Genomic DNA, 19,377 nt, shown 5'->3' with positions numbered 1-19,377 from the left:
AAAGACACGTAAAGGAAGAGATGAAGAGTACATATAAGGAAGGAAGGGAGGAAGGGGAGGTTTATGAGGATGAAGGGTTACTTTCTCAAGTCAGCGATACGGATAGCGACAGCATTTCTGTGAGCTTCCAAACCTTCGATTTCAGCTAGCCGCATCACAGTATCGCCCAAGCGGTTCAAGCCATCAGCAGTAAGTTGCTGCGAGGTGATGTGCTTGACGAACGTAAGAGTGTTGACGCCAGAGTACATGCGGGAATAACCGTAGGTAGGAAGAGTGTGGTTGGTACCAGAGGCATAATCACCACAGCTAAGAGATAGATATAGATGTTAGTGAAATGCATTTTTTCCCAAGATAAACACACAAATGATATAATTTACCTTTCAGGCGAATAAGGACCAACAAACACACTACCAGCGTGCATAATCTTAGGCAACAAGTCTTCGGGGTTATCGTTGTGCAAAATCAAATGTTCAGGAGCATAGTCGTTCGAGAATGCGACAGCCTCATCCAAGGTTTTGACTTTGAGTGTGTACGATTTGGGAATACTCTGACGGACTATATCAACACGAGGCAGACGGCTGGCTTGGATATGGATTTGATCTTCAATAGCAGCAAGTTCAGCATCAGTCAGGTCAACAGCGACGAGGACGACTTGGGAATCAACACCGTGTTCAGCCTGGGACAACAAGTCGGAAGCAGTATAGGCAGGATTGCTGGTCTTGTCAGCGATGACCAAGACTTCGGACGGACCAGCAGGCATATCAATCGATACCAAGCAAGAAGTATCGTTCTGTGCAACCATCTTGGCAGCAGTGACATACTGATTACCAGGGCCGCAGATCTTGTCAACCTTGGGCACAGTCTGGGTACCATAGGCCATGGCAGCGACGGCCTGTGCACCACCAGCCAACAGGACATGCGAAGCACCGACCTTGTGAGCAACATACAAGACTTCGGGAACAACCGAGCCATCGGGACGAGGTGGAGTTGCAATCACAATTTCAGAACAGCCGGCGACCTTGGCAGGGATACCCAACATGAGGGTGGTAGATGGAAGGACAGCAGTACCGCCGGGCACATACAGACCAACCCGTTCGATGGGTCGAGCGAAGCGAGTGCAGACAACGCCAGGCATGGTTTCAACCGTCAAAGTGTCGCGATCCATCTGTGCGTCGTGAAACTTGAAAATATTGTCATAGGCTTGGTCAATAGCGGCCTTGGTCTCGGGATCCAACTGCATGAGTTTTTCGTCGAAGGGTGCCTTGAGCGTAGGACGCTCGAGCTGGACACGGTCGAATTTGGCAGTGAGGTCGACCAAAGCAGCATCACCGCGCTTGCGTACATCCTTCATGATAGGCGTGACACGGCCAATGATCTCAGTCGAATCGATAATGGGTCGAAGCAAGAGCTCAGAGCGCTTTTCAGTCGAAATATCACACAAGTCGTAAGTCTCCATGGCAATACGGCCATTTTCTTCCTCCTTCTTGGGCTCTTCAGCAGCAGCAGCAGCAGCAGAAGCAGCAGCAGGTGCAGACCACTTGGGCTTGGCGTTGCCAGGACGGCGAGTCACCTTGCGTGCCTTCTTGTCCAGATTCTTTTCCACATCCTCCAGCGAAACACCAGCGCTGACACATTTTGTCAATGCAAAGTAAATCAAATCAGCAGCTTCCCAGGCAACTTCGTCCTTGGCAGTAGCATCGCACAATTCCTCGGCTTCCTCCATGATCTTGGCGCGCAAAAGCTTAGAGTCGTTGAACAAACGTGCAGTGTATGAGCCAGCGGGTGCGCTTTCCTTTCTGCTTTGCAAAGTAGCTTGTAAGGCACTCAAACCAGTATCGGCACCGAAGCATGTACGAGTGTTGAGATGGCAGAAGCCTATTTTTTTTATGATCCCATTCAGTTTCTGACCGCCCCTCATTTTGGATAATAGCTCCTCTTGCTCCTAGAAAACTGCACTTACCAGCACCGTGTTGCTTGACAACAAAACGCAAAGCATCGCCATCGCAATCACAGTCGATACGGACGAGCGATTGGGTAGCACCCGACGTAGCGCCCTTGTACCATAATCCACGATTACGGCTCTGATAGACGCCCTGACCTGTCTTGATAGATTCCGCAACGCTCTTTACGCTAGAATAAACCAGACCCAGAGCCGTGTTACGTTCATCTACTACCATGGTCGTAAACAATCCGTCGGCACGGTCCGTCGTTGCCGTAGCCAAGAACGCTTGACCAATGTTGATCTTGCCTTGCTCCTCCTCTTGGACCGTCAAGTGAGCTGCCGAAACAAGCACATCCAACTTCACAGCATCCAACTTGGCAATGGCGTCCAAAGTGACCAAGTTGTCACTGCCGGCATTGACAACAACACGACGTTCAGCGCCCTGAGGAAGCAACTGGCCGCGAACCGAGTCGGCGAATTGGTGCAATGCTTCGGTGTTGAGAGCGTCACCGATTGATGTCTCGACAATGTAAGTTGAGGGCCGTTGTGTGAGTTGGCTTAAGCTGACAAGCGAGCCTTGGACAGCAATGCGTTCTTCGGAAACACCGTTCAATTCGTCAGCGGCAGTGGCGAGGGTGTCAACGGAAAAGACAACTTTGTAAACGCCAGCGTCCCACAGTTGGACAGCTTGGTCGACATTGTCGGCTTGAGCCCAGTAAAAGGTCGAGCCTGTTTCTTGAATCAAGGCCTTGATAGCATCGACGTTGGCTTCTTCAATAAGAGCAGATCCCAGATATCCCACAGCTGTCTTGAGTGCGGCCTGTGATGGATCCGCAACGTTCAGTGACGGAATGAACATTATTATTTGAAGGTTTCTTGTAAAAAGGAATGAGGGGTTAGATTCTGATAGGCTTTCCCCGAGTGTTGCATCGGAGGTGAGCGGTGCAGCGTGACTTGTGTTTGCTTTTATGACACATTTTTCATCTTCCAATTCTTCTTTAATCGAAAACCGATATGCGTAAAAGGAATGAGAGTATATGATAGATATTAAGACAACAAAATAAGAAACATGGAAGAAAATGGGGTTTTAAAATGGTACAGCAGCTTCAATAACACACAACATGGCGATTGTCTCTCCAAAATAGGTCCGTTCCTGCATAGCGTTCATATCTTGCAATATGTCATTCAGCTGATTCTGCCAGCCGAGGACCCAGAATAGAAAGCTCACTGGGGCGACAAAGGCCATATCTGTGTAATCCGCAAAAGAACGTCCGTTGAGATGGTATCCTGCGCGCACAGCACAATCTCCGTTTGCACACACGCCTCGTTGGCCTATTTGATGAGCGAAAAACTGTGCCTGAGTTTCGAGCACGCCACGCACGCGTTCGTCGCGTGTAAGCATGTAGTAATGGCCCAACCGCCACGGTACACCTATAAAAACCCATCCTTGTATCAGCATCCCCTTGTCCTTATCCAATTTACACTTGTTCTCGCGCAGCGTTGATACGTACGACACGAATTCCAGTTATAATCGCCATCATGCTCGCTCTCCAAGACTTCGCCACGAGCTGGGTAGTAGTGTCGATTGTTATCCATCTTTAAAAAGTCACCAATAAGACCAGTCTGAGGGTTCAAAGACAGCTGGCCATTGACACAATTCACAATGGCGTTAATCACATTTCCCCATTGTTGCTGACGAGGGGTATCGTCTTGGTAAAACACCAAGTAGCCGCTCAAAATAAAATCGCTCGGTCGTGTCAAGAGGTATGCATCGTCGCCAGGATCTGCCCAGTCGCCAATTAAGGGCATAAACGTCTCGTGATTGAAGCAGTGTTCCCATACAGCACCGGCAAGTTCGCTGGCTGCTGCCCGGTAGTCGATCTCGCCCTGTGCACCGCCACGGCCCCATACTCGGGCTGCTAAAAATAATGATGTAGCCACGTCCACGTCGCCGTCCGTTGCACAGTTTTCACCTCCTTCGTCACCAGGTACGAATTGGCTCGAAGACGAGTTCTTTTGTTGCCACCTGGAAAACCCCATTTCTATTCAGCATCCTGTTCGTCCTATATTTCTAAGATTATCGATACTTACTGCATCAATCCCTTGCGGTTACGCCATCGCATAAAATACCGGAATAGGCCTGTTTGATTTTGTTTGTTTGTTGGATGCTTATCTTTCTTTATAACGATATTTGCAAACATAAGTTCTGTTCTTGCTTACCATCAAAGTCTTGTTGATTCCGCTTTAAAACAGAGACTAGCATACCGTAACCTTTTACAATGAACGTTAGATGACTTTTTGCGGTTTACATCACCAATAGCCATCAAACATCAATATGTATAAATATATATATTTATATGTATACCATGAGCTTCTGAGCATGTCATTTCGGGGACGTTTTCGCTTGGTTCTTTATAGTAAATGTAGTATCCATCTTGGTATGAGCGCAAATACCTATAGTACGAGTGATACACAGAGACGAGTCATTATTTGTATTTATCATATTATCAAACAACTCATTAGCCATACTCGGCTTACCAGATAGCTTACTTTCCGCGCCATGCTGCATAGGTAGCTTCCAAAGCAGACGACATTATTGTATGTTTTTTCGTTGATGAAAGAAGTAGTACAGGAAGAAGAAGAAAGAAAAAGAAAATAAAACGCCAAGAGAGTGGGATAAAAAAAGGAGTTGAGCTTCGCGCTCGCTCTATTTTTTCCTTTTTTCAGCATTTAAATACAACCTCAGTTTCGAATTCAGCATACCACAAAGCGTTATACATGGCAATTGGGATGGTGCCAATTCCGAAATTCTTTGTGTAGTACACACTTCTTCAGTTTCTAGGTTTGTTAACGATCCTAAGGCAATAAGTGGACGCTACAGCATATAACACACAGCGTACTCGCTAGACCTATCAGCGACCGATAGTTTGATCACCTTCATCTCTTTAGTCCAGTAGTGCTCTCAAGGGTGCACATTTATATTTAGGAAATTTTGCATGTTTGTGTACCATGAGCCGCGTTACTGCATGAACCTGTCGGTGGGGATAATGTCCACTCTTTGTATGTATATCCTACTGACCAAATACAGCTGACTCTTGCAAAGATCCAAGTCCGTATCATATGCTGTTTTCGAGCAAGCAAAGCTACGTTTTTCTCGCTCATATTACGATTCTAGTACAAATCTTCACAGTTGACTTGTTTTATCGCTTCACTGTAGTGATAAATTATCAGCTTGGCCATGATGTTTGGATTAACTTAAACGGTCACAACGATCACTAATACTCCATGAGCCTATGAATAATGCATCCCCGGACAAGGAAGTGTCGGACATCTACAACAACAACAAGGATTCTATTCGTGCTTTACAAGCGTGGAGTATACCAGTACATATAAACAATTTTGCTCACATATTCTAAAGAAAACAAAGCTCCTCGAAGGATTTTATGAAGAGCAACACCATCTTGACGTTAATGGTCTATTTGCTTCCAACATCATGAACCATGTTAGTAGTCGGTATCGTGGAAAAAATTTCCTACTGGACTCAAAATGCCTCATTAGCAACAACAACATCAACGACCACAACAGCAAAAGCTAAATAATGAAACTTAGCTATTATTTAAGAAAGTATAGTACACTATGTGTTGGTCTAACATGAATTGTACACTAGGTACAAGTTTTCAAACCGATCCAATGATGGTACTTTCTCTGCACACATGGCATGGTGATGCTAATAATCGCATCGCAGCATCTATATTTGGGGAGGAACATGTTTTATAAAAGCATCGCATAGAAACAAACCTATGTACGTTTTAGTATCTTTTGACAAAACGGAAAGACGCACAATCCGTGATAGAAAGAAGAAGTGCTTTCTGGACATTTGTACAGATTTGACCTGATTGATCTACAGTTTAGATCAAGTGTTGTTGTTGCATGAATGTACTTCTTTCATAACAACAACAAGAGCAACTTAAATGTATCCTTATTTAAAGATACTATGGTGTATATACAGCTTGTCGCCTCTCTTTTCTTCTTCGTTTTTCTTGCAGTTCTTTTAATACTTATTCTAGACATGCTCTAGTCAATACTTTTAACTGCTGCTATTGTCAATGACATTTCGGAAACGATGGAGTAAAAAATAAAAGTATAATTGGTGCTACCGTTCTTGATGATGTGTTCGCAAACTATTAGCTTCAAAAATGTGTATGTAAGCATATAGCATGGTTTGCATTATAGAAAAAGTCGTAGAAGTAGCTGATAATAAAGATATGGAAGAAAGACCGGGAGACTGTGGGAGGACAAGAAGAAGATAAGATAACGATGGGTAACACGACTATCCCCGAGCCTTTGGATTCTCCGGACCACATTTTCGGTAAAAAAAATCCTCCTTTTCTTCTTTGTGTTGTGCTACCAGAAACATCGAAATATCAACAACATCAGCAACAAATCAGTACATTTGAGTGAAGCTAATAGGAAAAACATGGCGACGACGACAATAGCAACAATGTAATATGTATACAACGTCAGTTAAATAAATAACCCGGATCATCGTAAGAACATGTGGGTTTCGTGCTTGAGAACGTTGGCGTGAAAGGTACCGATCGATGATGTGAGTTCGTATGTGCTCCTATTGTCCTCCCATCAATAACGAGTACAACGACAAACGATATGATACATACTGTCCATTAATTGATGGCGTGTCTTTGTCGTCGTTGTCATAGTCTTTTATGTGATCCGCCGAGCGTACACAAAAGCCCCATCTTAGTTTCGGTAATGTGGTCTCTTTGTATCCCTGTTGCATTGCATATTTACATGTACCCATGCGAGCTAATGAGGTTTAGTACACTGTGCATCTTCTATTAGAAGCAAATTAGCATATATATCTACATATAGTTCCCATCTGCGTACGAGCTAAACTCGCACCCTCCTACTGAGCGGGTTGTGTTGTTGGAAAAGATGGTTGATGCGTTTTTAAGTTTTTTTTTTCATGATACAGATACAAGGGTTAAAAAAGACTCTGTTACTTATTGACACTGTCGTCGTGGTGGCTTTTTTTTGCTTCCTTTCTCGTACCACGATGAATTTGCATAGATCCATCCAGCAATTCAGTTTGTGTGACATGTATACAAGATTCAAATTTTTCTTGGAGGGACTTTTGACATGTATTCGCGTTCTCTGCTTTAGTAGCCAAAAATAGCAAGCTGACTGATTGGTCGGCTCGGGCACGGTGCTTCTTGTGCGATTTATGCAGCCTCTCCTGATTTAGAGAGATGCACTCTTTACAACTGCATCGTCGTTCAGCGTGTGTATTAATAGAAGTCTCTTACTGTTGTCAAGATTATAAACACTTTTGAAAAAAGCAGGCATCTCAGACGAAACAAGGAGCAACTATTACACCCAATTTATGGTGCTACTTCAGTCATAGCAGGAGTACTTAGTAGTAAGCGGAAGCACAAAGGACAAAAAAAAAACTTACAGCCATAGTAGGGGCAAATGAAGGCAAGAATGTTTTGTTTCAAACACACACACACACACACACCCATCACCACCCCTTCAGCGGATTCCAGTACAACAACAGTGAAATAAGAGAGAGAGGGAGAGAGAGGGGGAGAGAGGGAGGGAGTGAGATGCTGCACAGAGATAAGATAAAGAAAAAAACCCACGCTCCTCATCAATCCCACTTATTATGCATTGTGCATTCCTTTCTTCTTTGCTCAAATGGATTCACTGCACTTATCTTGGAGAGAATGAGACTATATCAGAGAGAAAATTTGCGAACCGATATACCTAGAAGATAAGAAAACTTTTTTTTTTGGTGCAACTCGACTAACGGTGTGTGGACATTACTCCGATTGCGCTCTCCAATGTCGGTAGCATTCCTCGAAACTTAGCATCGTCAAACAGCCCCGTTTTGCTGCATTAGTGGTGTATTGCGTTGTGCCGTACTGTATAACTGGGTAATGGTAAACAATACGACCACACGCACCAGATAAGAAATAAGAGTGTATTGATGTTGTTGTTGCTGTTGCTCAACACTAAACCTTATAATAGCCAAACAAACGGGAGATGTGTCGAGAGAAAGAGAAACAGTGCTGCTGCTGCTGCTGGCGGATAGACCTTGTACAACCGTCCCTGAATGTAGCAAACCCTTTATAAAACCCGCTCTCTCTCTCTCTTTTGTGCGATATATGCTCGACACGCTTTGCTCGGGCCAACATAAAAAAAAAGTACCTGGGCTCTTCTCTTTCCCTCTTCTTTTCTCTTCTTCACCTGCAACACCCCCACTCTTCTTTCCCACCACACACTCATACACACAACACGATGGACATTCCTAATCGTGATTCCAGGACAAGTCCTTCCAACAGTGAGAACATACCACGAATCCGGAATCTTCACCCCTCACACCTGTCGCCTGATCTCAATGACAGCTATCACACTGTCCATAGCCCGCACTACGGCGCAACACCGCTTGATAACGGGGTTTTACCGGGACGATTGTCGGGCAGTTCGCTGTCTGAACGGATCGGATCGTTTGTAGGATCCTATTCACGAACCTCCCTTATGTTCATGGCCGAGAATCTGGCTGTACCTGCCACATCACCTCCATCTGCTGGTTTCCATCATGTTCGATTGGTAAGACTTCCGCTGAATAAAACAAATTGTATGCGTGTGTTTGTGGCTTTTTTTTTCCTTTTCTTGGTTGCTGAAATTCATTTATTCCATTTTTGGATATATCTCTTGCGCTTCCAGCATGACGATGAAGAAGATAAATTATCCACATCATCCATTGGTTCTATGTCTAGGTAATTATGCTGTAAAGAAGAGGACGGATTCATGATGGTATCTGGGTGATATAAAGAGTAAAAGTGCCCTCACCCCTCCTCCCTCTCCCTGATCCCCTCGAGGAACACACACCCAGAAGACCATGCTGCAGGACCCACTCGTGCTCAATGTATGATCTGTATATATCCAACAACAATAATAGGCGCCCATCGGGTGAATACCATTACCAACGCCGATCCTCCTCTTTCCACTCACAACTCGAGCAAAATGAACGCACTTCGTTATTCATGACTGGCCTAGATCGAGTCATGTCCACACAAACCATTGCCACTGTCGCAGACGATTACCGCCAATTTGCTACACCCATCAGCAGCATTCATCATCATTCCTACCACGATGCCAACAGCACGGCAACACCTGCCATATACGAAGACCATCATAAATCATCATTTGCACAATCCATATTCAATTCCATCAATATCCTACTCGGTGTAGGCATTCTTGCATTACCGCTTGGATTCAAGGTAAATAGAACATCTCATCAATGATATACCTCTTCTACTGGGATGACTCCCATATCGATGGAGAAAACTGGTTTTTTACTCAAGATAACATGCTGTATATTATAGATCGCAGGATGGGTGGCTGGCATTTCCATATTTGCATTCTGCTGTCTACTTACCAACTACACTGCCAAGCTGCTGGGTCGTTGTCTAGAGGCTGACCCAGAGTCACGTACATTTGGTGACTTGGCCGGAGCTGCATTCGGTATGCGTGGTCGGGTCCTTGTTACTGCATTGTTTGTTACCGAGCTAGTTACCAATAGGTTGCTATTTGTTTGTTTGTTTATATACTTTGGAAACACATAACAGTAGTACCCAACTAACATTTTCGCCCTATGCTATTAGCGTTGCCATGGTGATCCTCCTTGGTGACGGACTCAATTCATTATTCCCAGGCTTCGATATCGTTTCACTTCGCATTGCATCCTTCCTCATCCTTACCCCCATGTTGTTTTTCCCAGTTCGTTATCTCTCATACTCCAGTCTCTTGGGCATCATCAGTGCCGTTAGCATCATTCTCGTCATGCTCTACGACGGATTCACCAAAGTCACTTCGCCCGGCAGTCTGATAGAACCTGCAGTAAGTGTCCGTATGTGCGGTAACTCTTATGGCATAGTAATAGCGCACTGACAAGAGTTCAACATTTGATGGGTATGGTTAGGATACGTCAATTTTACCCAATGACTACATGAAACTCCCACTCAGCTTTGGCCTTATCATGGCCGGGTTTGCGAGTCATGCCGTGTTTCCCACAGTGTATCGCGATATGGACAACCCCAAACAATTCGATACCATGGTCAATTGCACCTACTCTGTCACCACCATTATTTATTTCGGAGTCGCTGCATGTGGATATTTAATGTTTGGCTCACAGACAATGCAGGAGGTAAGAAATGGCTTTTTGCATGATACAGCTCGGGGAGATTGGGTGGACGACACCCTATTTGCTGGGAAACTAACAGAACCTAATGCAGATCACACAAAATCTGATGATGGTTCCTGAGTACAATCAAGCGTTGAATAGACTGGCCGTATGGCTTATGGCCTTGCAACCTTTTGCAAAATACGGTGAGAATCATACACTCACACACATACAACTTGGTTATAGCAAGTAGCATTGTGGACTAACTGTGCAAATCAATTTTTTCCTAGGATTGAATCTATCACCGGTGAATCTTGCATTCGAAATTGCCGTGTTCCGACATACATGGGTTAGCAATTGGATGGCAAAGAGCAGCTGGCGTGAGCCAATGCTGACTTTGATCAGTCGTACGACCATCAGTATTATGATCGTCGCCTTGGCCTATTTCATTCCCGGCTTTGAAAATGTCATGGGACTGATTGGCAGCTTTTTCAGTTACGCAATAAGCGGCATCTTACCGTTGATGTGCTATCTGAAATTGTTTGGTGACACCATTTCCCCTGTCGGCAAAGCTTGGCATTATGTCCTCATCTTCATCTCGTCCTGTTTAGCATTCTTTGGTACCTTGTGGAGCTTCATTTAAAATACATATTATGGTTATGTTGATATACAAAAGGAGAGTATGTTTGTTTATGATATGATGATGGAGCTACTATGAAGTGTTTAATCTATTTACAGAAGAAGAATAGGGCACAGATAAAGATAATTTAATTAAGGAAATAGAGTTCCTTTCCTTTGCTGCTCTAATGCTGATGAATCCACTCGTTGATGTTGTCGTTAGTGTTGTTAGTGTTGTTATTACTCTTGTCATTGCTGGTATTATCCGGTGTGGTAGTTGTGATGTTGGTGTTCTTTTGTTGCTCTTTTCTTAAAAGCTGGTCGATTGCATCAGCTTCCTCGCCGACACTGTTGTTACTACTACTTGCTTCTCCTCCGAATGTAGTATGCATCGTCGTGGTCGTCGATGCACTAGCAGCAACAGCATGTGCTGCAGCAGCGGCAGCAGCAGTGGCAATGGCAGCATCGGTAGTACTATTGCCAGATATACCAGAAGAGGTGGATTGGAGTTTCTGCAGCAGATATTCCTGGAAACGTTGACAGAACACGGGCGAAATTGCTAGCAGCAGGCTTTCCATGCTTTCAAATGGCGCATTCATATGGCTCTGGGCGGTCCGTGCAGTCGATACAGACAAACCGGCACTTGACAGCGCCGAACAGGACGTCACCTTCAGATAAATAGAATAGAGGCAATCTTTTATCAATAAACTTGTTTTAATTTTTGGCGGGTGTATATAGTAGAGCCGAGAATTTTCTGGAATACGTTATACCATGTAACCCTGAGCAGCTGTCACGTCTATCACGACCAGGACCCCTTCTAACAACGTCAAGTCGAACCGGCCCATGTTCTTGATCTTGTCGCGCACAAATACAGTAGCTGATCCTGGGACAATGCCGTAATCGAAAGCGCCGGCTGCAATCGCGTCAAGCTCTTCATTGAGCGCTCGGATCGGCATTGCGATTTGTAAGCTAAAAAAGGGGTAGGTGTGGGAAACTTTAAAAAAGAAGAAAACAGCAAAGAAAAAGAAAAAAAAAAGAAAGAATGGTGCCCTCTCTTTTTATATCCGCTTGTTGTCCCAAAAGTAACTAACGCTTCGAATGTGGGGTAAGTGGAAAAAGAGGGTTTCTACGGGATAATACACGAAGGGGGGGGTGGTGTTAAAAATATATGTAGGCCCTTCCGGGACGGCATGTGGAATTTATGTAATAATTTTACTTTCAGGATTCAAGCCTACTCTTTAGACTGCCCGGGAAAAAGAAAGCAAGCAGCTTGAACAGGCAAAAGTATTAGACCAAAATACGATCGTCTCTTTTTTTTGTCATTATCGTTTTATTATATATTTCGAATATATATATACAAGTTGCGTTGGTGGGAATGAGAGTTTAGACAGTGGAAGAAGAGAGAGAGAGTGACTTAAATGGAGGAAGAAGAGAGAAGGAAGAGGTGTTGCTTCTCTAATCGTCTTGAACGAGCCGCCATATCCTGGCAACACCATCGTCACCTGCGGTTGCTAGCCAATCGCCATGCTGTTGCGTAGGGAACCACGTAACATTATTGATATCGTGGACGCCGTGGGCATCCTTGATCGTCGCTACTGCCTCCCACGCCGGCTCGTCTCCTCCGGCAGTCTAGTACCAAAAGATAACACTTTTGAGTTATTTTTGCAATCCAAAAAAGGACAAAATCATCGCCACCTTCTTTTTTTTTATTCTACCTGAGTAAATACGCGGATAGTATTGTCACCGCTTGCACTTGCAATGTGGTTGTTGACCTTGGACCAGGAGACAGAATAGATGCACCGCCCGTGATATCCCGACAGCGTGCATACCGTCCGGTAAGTCGGATCATTGCTTGGCGTTGGTATACCTTGTGCATTATTCGGCTTATACATTTTCCAAATCCTTAATGTCTGGTCATCGGATGCCGATACTTTGCAACGAGATATTATGTAAGCACGATTTGGCTGTAGTCGACTCCTCCTGTACCGCTTTCCATCCAATCTTCCATCATTACAAGTCGCTTAATCCTCGTGAAAGAAAATATTTACCAATTTGATCACCCGATGCATCGAAATCCAAAGCCCACACAGTCGACGTATGGCCCTGGAGGGTATCGGAGCAGTACCAGTCATCATCATCCTCACGCCAAATCTTGATGGTATCATCATAACTTGCCGATGCCAGGATTTCTTGATGCGGATGCCATGCAACCATTTTGACATCTTGGCTGTGTTCTTGTAGCACACTCAGACACTCAAAATCATTATCAGATTCCACTATAATTTCAACATGGTCGTGTTTAAAAAACAAGCCCTTTTCCTCCTCCTCCTCCCGTTTCAAAGAAGATTATCTTTACCTTCCCAAATCCATACACTCTTGTCTCGACTACATGTTGCTAATAATTGACCCGACGAAGACCAAGCAACCGACTTGATTTCATTTTCATGGCCTTCCAAAGTAGCCACACATTCCCAATCGTTTTCTCGCATATCGTGTTCCCAAATACCCGTCGTAGCATCAAAACTGGCTGTCGCCATTTCGTTACCCGAAGGTGACCATGCCACGCTACGAATCGTTCGTTTGTGTCCACCATCAAGTGTATGAATGCATTGCCAGCTCGACATGTCCGAATGCGACGCAGGGGCCCAAAGACGTACGGTCTTGTCACCTGAACATGTCGCGAGAATGGTTTTTGTCGGATGCCAGATCGCTTGCCAGACACGATCTTGGTGGCCTGTTATATATAAATGGGAAAGTAAGTTCAGTACAATGGAGGTCCATTTCCCGGTACCCAGTACACCATTTTGGCTGTAAAAAGACTTGGTAAGTCAATGAACCTTCTAATTCCGCGACGAGCTCGAGACGTGGCATGTAAGAGATAGTTGATTGGGGTGGGGGGAGAGGGAAGGTGAGGGGTAAAAATTAAAGAAACGTTTGAAGGAGTCAAGCGGATTGATGGAAGATGAATCGCGTTACGCAACAAAAAAGCGAGTCACTTTTAATAGATCTTTTCTTTTTGAAATGGTTACTCTTTATCTCTCTAAGCAAAGCGAAAAGATGAGTGAACCTGATAACTATATAACCGAAGATGCCGAGCAACGAGAATTGCTTGTTAGGTAAAAACTGCTCTATCCGCTTTTGTAAATAGAAACCTTAGTTTTGCTAAGAAAACAGCTTACTTGTTTTCCATAGCAATGTTCTTCAACTTCAAACACAACTACGTGGTAAGAAAAGGAAAAAGTCTATTTATGAGATGAAAGGTACATGCTGACAGAAAAAGTATAGCATTAATATCACGAGTGGATTCTGCAAAAAGTGAGCATCACTCATTGTTGACCGAGAACCAAATGCTGCAAAAATACATTAACAACTCGCTTACGTCGACTGCTGTATTTGGGGCTACGCAGACCAATGCAGGTGCATCGTCGCTAGCCAACAAGTCGTCGGATTAATTAGCTATTGTGAAGGCTTTGCTTATTATGTACATACAGAAGCACACTTGATACCCTCTCTCCATGACAACCTATCGAATAGTACCACTACTATTAATCTTGCAAAGGCAGATCTTTTCAAATCAAGGGGTTGTAAAGGGTGCTTTGAAAGAGAGAGGGAGGGGGGCTGTTCGTCCGAAACGATGATGATAACTTTGGAAAGGAGAAGAAGAAGAAGGGGATAGGAGCAGATTCCTGTATTCATTTTCATGTATGTCATGTCAATCATAAAAATGGGCGCGCGCGGGCACAAGTGGATGTACGAAGCAGTAAGAGAATGAGCAGCAGCAACAGTAACAGGCCAGGGCAAAAGGGATGTTATCGATGTTTTAGGCGGGTTAAACAGTGTGCGCGCGCGGGCAAGTCACGGCATCTAGTTTCTTTCCCTCTGGGTTCTCGGAGTACCTGAGGTGTGGTAGCAATGTACTGCACATCATGCTATAATATACCAAGTCGAGGGGGGTGCAAAAGTGATACGAGGATGATCGCTCACATAACATTGGCCTGGTTTCAAATGTACGGTTTATTAGACTTTCCGTCGTCGTAAGATAGACAAGTGGATGATGATGATGCGTGGGGCACACACGCTTAGCAAACCCCCCCCCAGTGCCCCTTTTTTCCTACGTCACGCGCTTGCCTGCATATTTTCGCCCGCGCAGCCAAACAAAAAGAACCGTGTGTGCATCGTGCCTCCTTCTTTCCACAATTCTTTACACTGGGGGCTTATTGTTCCTGGGAAGGAGAGCAGCCAATCATCCGCACCATCGTCAGCAAGCAGCAAGCACACATCCCCCACCCCCCTTGGACCGCTCTTTTTTCTTTGCTTTGCCCCTCCGACACGATACGACACGATACGACACGACACGACAGCAGCAGCGACAGATCGTCTCCCAAAAGTGGGAGATTACGCTTTTCCGTACGATCCGCACTCCCTATTTATTTTTATTTGTTCCAGCGCAACAACGTAGTGTAGGGATGAGCGAGAGAGTACATGTGTGTTGCCATTCGTTATTTGCTGCTGCACTGGATGATTGTTATTACTATTGCTGTTACTATTCCTTCTCGTTTGCTCACGGGATAGGGTCGTTTTTGTTCTAGCAGCCCTGCATCTCATCCAAATAGATCTTCTCTTTCTTTCTTTCTCTCGCTGCTCCTCCCTCTTCTTTTTTCTTCCCTCTCTCTCTCTTCTCTCTTCCACCTCTTGTTCTCCAGACGCTTTGCACTGCACTGCACACTTGACAAGCTTTTTCTTGCCTCTGTGCACTCTGACGTTCCCTGTCATTCATCTGTCTGTCTGTCTGTCTGTTAAAGCGAGTTTCTATATCTCTTAATTACCACTCAACCCCTCCTTAAGCTCATTTCCCTCTTTCGCTCTTGCTCGTCCCCCTTTCCACTTGCCCTATAAAGAAAAAGGGAGACACATCCACTTTGTATACCTGATATAAACATTGGGTGACCCGCGCTTCTTATACAAACAGACACATCACACATTATCATCAGCATCAGAATCATTCTCATCCTCATCGCATATACATACGTACATTGTGTATAACTGTAAGCCTTTCCCTCCCTATTCACGCTCTCTCTCTCTCTCTCTTTTTCCTTTCTTTCTTTCTTTCTTTCTTTCTTCTATTATCATTAAATATCGAGTATACTATCTGTCATCCATTGTAACCGACATTTGCGACAGACTAAAAGGGGACAACTGACGAAACAAGCCGAAAACAACGCGCATACAACTATTCTTACCACGACACGATTGAATGACCTTGTTGACATTGGTGTTGCCAACATTTCAGCTGTAATGACCAACTCAGAGCACAGCCATGAACAACAACTGCAACTACAACAACAACAACAACAACAGCAACAGCAGCCTTTTGCCCGTGTATCGGTAAGTTTGTTACACGAACACACAGTGGGGTAAACAATAACGAGACAGATATGCTTACTGTGATGCTTGGTCAATGCCAATGCGGCTGCAATGTAGATGGAGCCGCTTTTCGATCGCCTGCTAAAGAGAACGTTTCCCGACAGCGTCAGTGCGATCGAGTACTGCCGTGGGCTTTGTGCTGAATTTGGATTTACTGTCAAACAAGAAGCCAGTGCAAACAGGGTAAGGAAACAATGGAGGGATGGGGGAGCAGGTCAGAGGGCTTGCGCTGTTGTGGGGGTGGGGGAGGGAAGGGCAATGTAAAAAAAAAAATAGGAGAGATAATGTGATTTGACAGCTGTCTGACTAACTAACTAACTAACCTCTCTCTCTCTCTCTCTTCTTTTTTTCCCACACACTGCACAATACACACACACACACACACATACAAACAAACAAAACAACAATCAACACACATGCGCATCGTGTATAGAATATCTACGTTTACTGCTCAAGAGAAGGTCTGCCCGACTCGCAGCGCAACCCGAAGCCCTCGCCACAACGCAAACGCCCCTCCAAGCGCTGCGACTGTCGTTGGCGCGTCGTCCTCTCCGAAAACGAACACGACCTGTGGGAGTTCCGCAAATCCATGAACCCAAACGCGTCCGAACACAACCACGACATGATGTCGCCCGACGAGATGGTCAAGGCTTGGCCCTCCGAGGTCACCGATCTGATCATCCAGCTCGCCCGTCAACGCTTGCAGACACATGAAATTCGTGAGACTGTCAAACAGCACTTTCCCGACATCACGTGGAACGAACGACGCTTTTACAATCGCCTGACAGAGGAGCGCAAACGTATCAAACAGCGCGGCGTCCTTGATCGATCGCAGCGCCTCTTGCTGCTTTCCGCTCGCCTGTGCTCCGTCGTCGCTTCCAACGAGGACTGGGCCTCGAGTGTCGAGCAGGAAATGACTCGCTTGTTGGAGAGCTATTGTCACCTGTCACGATTGCCGCCAGAAGCTAAAACGACCTTGGCTGATTTGCAGCCCGAAATGATACAAGCAGAAGGACCATCTTCTCAGTCAGCATCGTCGGCATCTGCTGCTGCTGCTGCTGCTACTGCTACTACTGCTACTGCTACCAAACAGCAACAACAGGAAGAGAATAATAGCGCATCGCCTGCATCGTCTGCGGATATGATGATGACGGATGAAGCTTCGCCCGCCAAGAAACGCAAGTCCGTGTCGGCATCCACAGTAGTGACTCGACCACCAGACGCACCAAAGGGAACTCAGGTAGTGTATGTGCCGAGCTACATGCTGTTTGTCCGCAATCAGCCCATGCGATCGTCCTCAGAACCTTCGTCGCAAGGCACGGCTAGTACGGCTGCAAGAAGGACGTTTTTGGGATCACCGCCTGATATGCATCATCCCATGGGCAACATGTTTCCATTAGCCTCGCCCACGTCGTCCTCCTCCTCATCCACGTCATCAATGCCGTTCCCGCAACAGCAGCAGCAGCAGCAACAACAACAACAACAGCAGAGACACTATGTTCGACGGTTCGATCAACAACGTGTTTCATCGCCAGGCATGGTACATGATCAGCAACCTATCATGGCTTATTCACAGCCGTCTGCAGCGCCACCGCCACCTGCTCCTCAGCAACAACAACAACAGCAGCAGCAGCAGCAGCAACAGTATGCAGTGGCTCAGAATTTGTCGTCGTATCCTATGGCAGCTGCAGCCGCTGCAGCTGTTGCTGGTCCATTTTCGCCATACAGCATGACTCCACAATCAACGGATATTCAATTTGGTTTTGATGGCGGCATGGCAGCAGCTGCGACAACACCCAACACTGCTTTTACGCCGAGTCAACAACAGCAACATCAACATCAACATCAACCCACTCAGCAGCAGCAGCAGCAGCAGCGTTTGGAACGACCTGAGCCTACCCATCCTCATGATGTTGCTTATCAACAACAACAACAGCGATCGTCTACTACCGATAACTCTTCTTGGTCGCCATCTATCTTTAACTCGTACCCAATTAAAGAAGAGCCCATGACAGATCAACGCGCCATACTTTTACGTGAACAGCAACAACAGCAGCGATTACCCCGCAGCATGTCTCAACAAGGCTTCATTCCTTCATCCATGCCAATGATGCGTCCTGGTGAAGATCACCACCACCACAACCATCATCACCATCATCATCATCAGCAGCAGCAGCAACAGCCCTCTGGCGATAACGCATCGACTACTTCTACAGCCACTTGGACGTGAAAACGATACTTTATAGGAAGTTCTATACGTACTTGTTTTATATTTATACAAGGCGCCCTTATTTTTATTCTATATGCTTATTTCTACAAACATACATACACACACACACACACACACACACTTACTTTCTTTCTTTTAACTTTCACTTTGCGGACGCTCGGGGGAACACTATAACTCTTTTAAATATGCTTTCTTTCCTTTCCTAAAGCTTTTTTCTTTCTACGTCCGTCCTTTTTTCTTACGTTGTAAAACTTTTCTTTATACGATTTGTTTTCCTTTTTTGATGTGTAGATTATATTTTATAGTATATATATTTTATCGTATGCGTTTTATTCTTCCTCTTCCTCTACCCATTCAGTATTGCTCACCTACTATTTCATATTATATTACATTATCTTTATATATAAATATACTTTCCAATGCTTATATATGTATCAAAAGAAATATTAAAGAACACTTGGGTTTGATGTTTTCCCGATTCTAAACGTCAGCATAAAGTACGTAGTAAGAAGCCAAAGGCACTCGGTTCGTTGCGCATGGAACGATGTATATGCACAATAAGGCATAGTCACATATGTATATCGTGCTACAATAGCTGCATGAATTACTTCATGTACACCACAAAATGTCATCTCTACACAATACCTGTGCTACTAGTAGAGGATCAGATTATCCAATTGCTTTATGCGTTGATGATGGCGTCAATTGACAGCAACAACAATAACAGCGGGAATAAACAATGCTGCCCTTTGTTGTGTGTATTAGCTGTGTAACAACAAACATACACTCGCCACCCCCTGGATTATCACCAAAGCAATAGTGTACACTCTAGTAGTACATTTCACTTGCTTACTTTGCTTTCCAAAATAGATTCACAGTGTATCATACGCCGGCGACTTCATCTTAAAGACTTACATTCAGATCCTATTATATGCATACACCACTTACAATGGAGCC

General features: G+C 44.9%; 7 protein-coding genes across 7 annotated transcripts; 3 read left to right on the top strand and 4 right to left on the bottom strand.

The window, feature by feature from the left end:
* Positions 1-77: 77 nt before the first annotated feature.
* On the bottom strand, positions 78-2,801 carry BDB00DRAFT_881151 (histidinol dehydrogenase-domain-containing protein; the record flags this gene model as incomplete). The annotated part of the gene is made up of 3 exons (XM_053128058.1): positions 78-306; positions 378-1,875; positions 1,961-2,801. 3 exons carry the CDS (start codon positions 2,799-2,801, stop codon positions 78-80), a joined length of 2,568 nt encoding a protein of 855 aa, XP_052984962.1.
* Positions 2,802-3,029: 228 nt separating this feature from the next.
* On the bottom strand, positions 3,030-4,536 carry BDB00DRAFT_754593 (Six-hairpin glycosidase-like protein; the record flags this gene model as incomplete). The annotated part of the gene is made up of 6 exons (XM_053118774.1): positions 3,030-3,373; positions 3,454-3,968; positions 4,034-4,082; positions 4,163-4,213; positions 4,308-4,396; positions 4,493-4,536. 6 exons carry the CDS (start codon positions 4,534-4,536, stop codon positions 3,030-3,032), a joined length of 1,092 nt encoding a protein of 363 aa, XP_052984961.1.
* Positions 4,537-8,118: 3,582 nt separating this feature from the next.
* On the top strand, positions 8,119-10,871 carry BDB00DRAFT_397807 (transmembrane amino acid transporter protein-domain-containing protein). Its single transcript, XM_053117234.1, has 8 exons — positions 8,119-8,572; positions 8,690-8,742; positions 8,925-9,246; positions 9,352-9,548; positions 9,631-9,865; positions 9,948-10,172; positions 10,261-10,354; positions 10,439-10,871. The coding sequence occupies exons 1-8, from the start codon at positions 8,261-8,263 to the stop codon at positions 10,789-10,791; spliced, it is 1,791 nt and encodes a 596-aa protein (XP_052984960.1). The 5' UTR covers positions 8,119-8,260; the 3' UTR covers positions 10,792-10,871.
* Positions 10,872-11,290: 419 nt separating this feature from the next.
* BDB00DRAFT_747402 (uncharacterized protein) lies at positions 11,291-11,671 on the bottom strand (the record flags this gene model as incomplete). Its single annotated transcript, XM_053118563.1, has 2 exons — positions 11,291-11,434; positions 11,537-11,671. Coding segments are annotated over 2 exons (279 nt in total), but the record flags the coding sequence as incomplete, so codon positions are not given.
* A 433-nt stretch (positions 11,672-12,104) lies between these two features.
* Positions 12,105-14,032, bottom strand: BDB00DRAFT_397964 (putative cytosolic iron-sulfur protein assembly protein Ciao1). Its single transcript, XM_053117235.1, has 6 exons — positions 13,946-14,032; positions 13,604-13,840; positions 13,123-13,500; positions 12,815-13,042; positions 12,482-12,696; positions 12,105-12,395 (listed from the first exon to the last, which is right to left on the bottom strand). Exons 2-6 carry the CDS (start codon positions 13,635-13,637, stop codon positions 12,222-12,224), a joined length of 1,029 nt encoding a protein of 342 aa, XP_052984958.1. The 5' UTR covers positions 13,638-13,840; positions 13,946-14,032; the 3' UTR covers positions 12,105-12,221.
* Positions 13,824-14,218, top strand: BDB00DRAFT_867315 (uncharacterized protein; the record flags this gene model as incomplete). Its single annotated transcript, XM_053126329.1, has 3 exons — positions 13,824-13,882; positions 13,959-13,990; positions 14,067-14,218. The coding sequence occupies 3 exons, from the start codon at positions 13,824-13,826 to the stop codon at positions 14,216-14,218; spliced, it is 243 nt and encodes an 80-aa protein (XP_052984957.1).
* Positions 14,219-16,138: 1,920 nt separating this feature from the next.
* On the top strand, positions 16,139-18,330 carry BDB00DRAFT_398223 (uncharacterized protein). The gene is made up of 3 exons (XM_053117236.1): positions 16,139-16,373; positions 16,624-17,816; positions 17,882-18,330. The coding sequence occupies exons 1-3, from the start codon at positions 16,248-16,250 to the stop codon at positions 17,955-17,957; spliced, it is 1,395 nt and encodes a 464-aa protein (XP_052984956.1). The 5' UTR covers positions 16,139-16,247; the 3' UTR covers positions 17,958-18,330.
* Positions 18,331-19,377: the final 1,047 nt, after the last annotated feature.

Source organism: Zychaea mexicana (genome assembly GCF_025766255.1).
Source record: "Zychaea mexicana strain RSA 1403 chromosome Unknown BDB00scaffold_4, whole genome shotgun sequence".
NCBI classification, from domain to species: domain Eukaryota; kingdom Fungi; phylum Mucoromycota; class Mucoromycetes; order Mucorales; family Lichtheimiaceae; genus Zychaea; species Zychaea mexicana.
The sequence above is the reverse complement of the archived record's forward strand: the minus strand, read 5'-3'. Positions and strand labels throughout refer to the sequence as shown.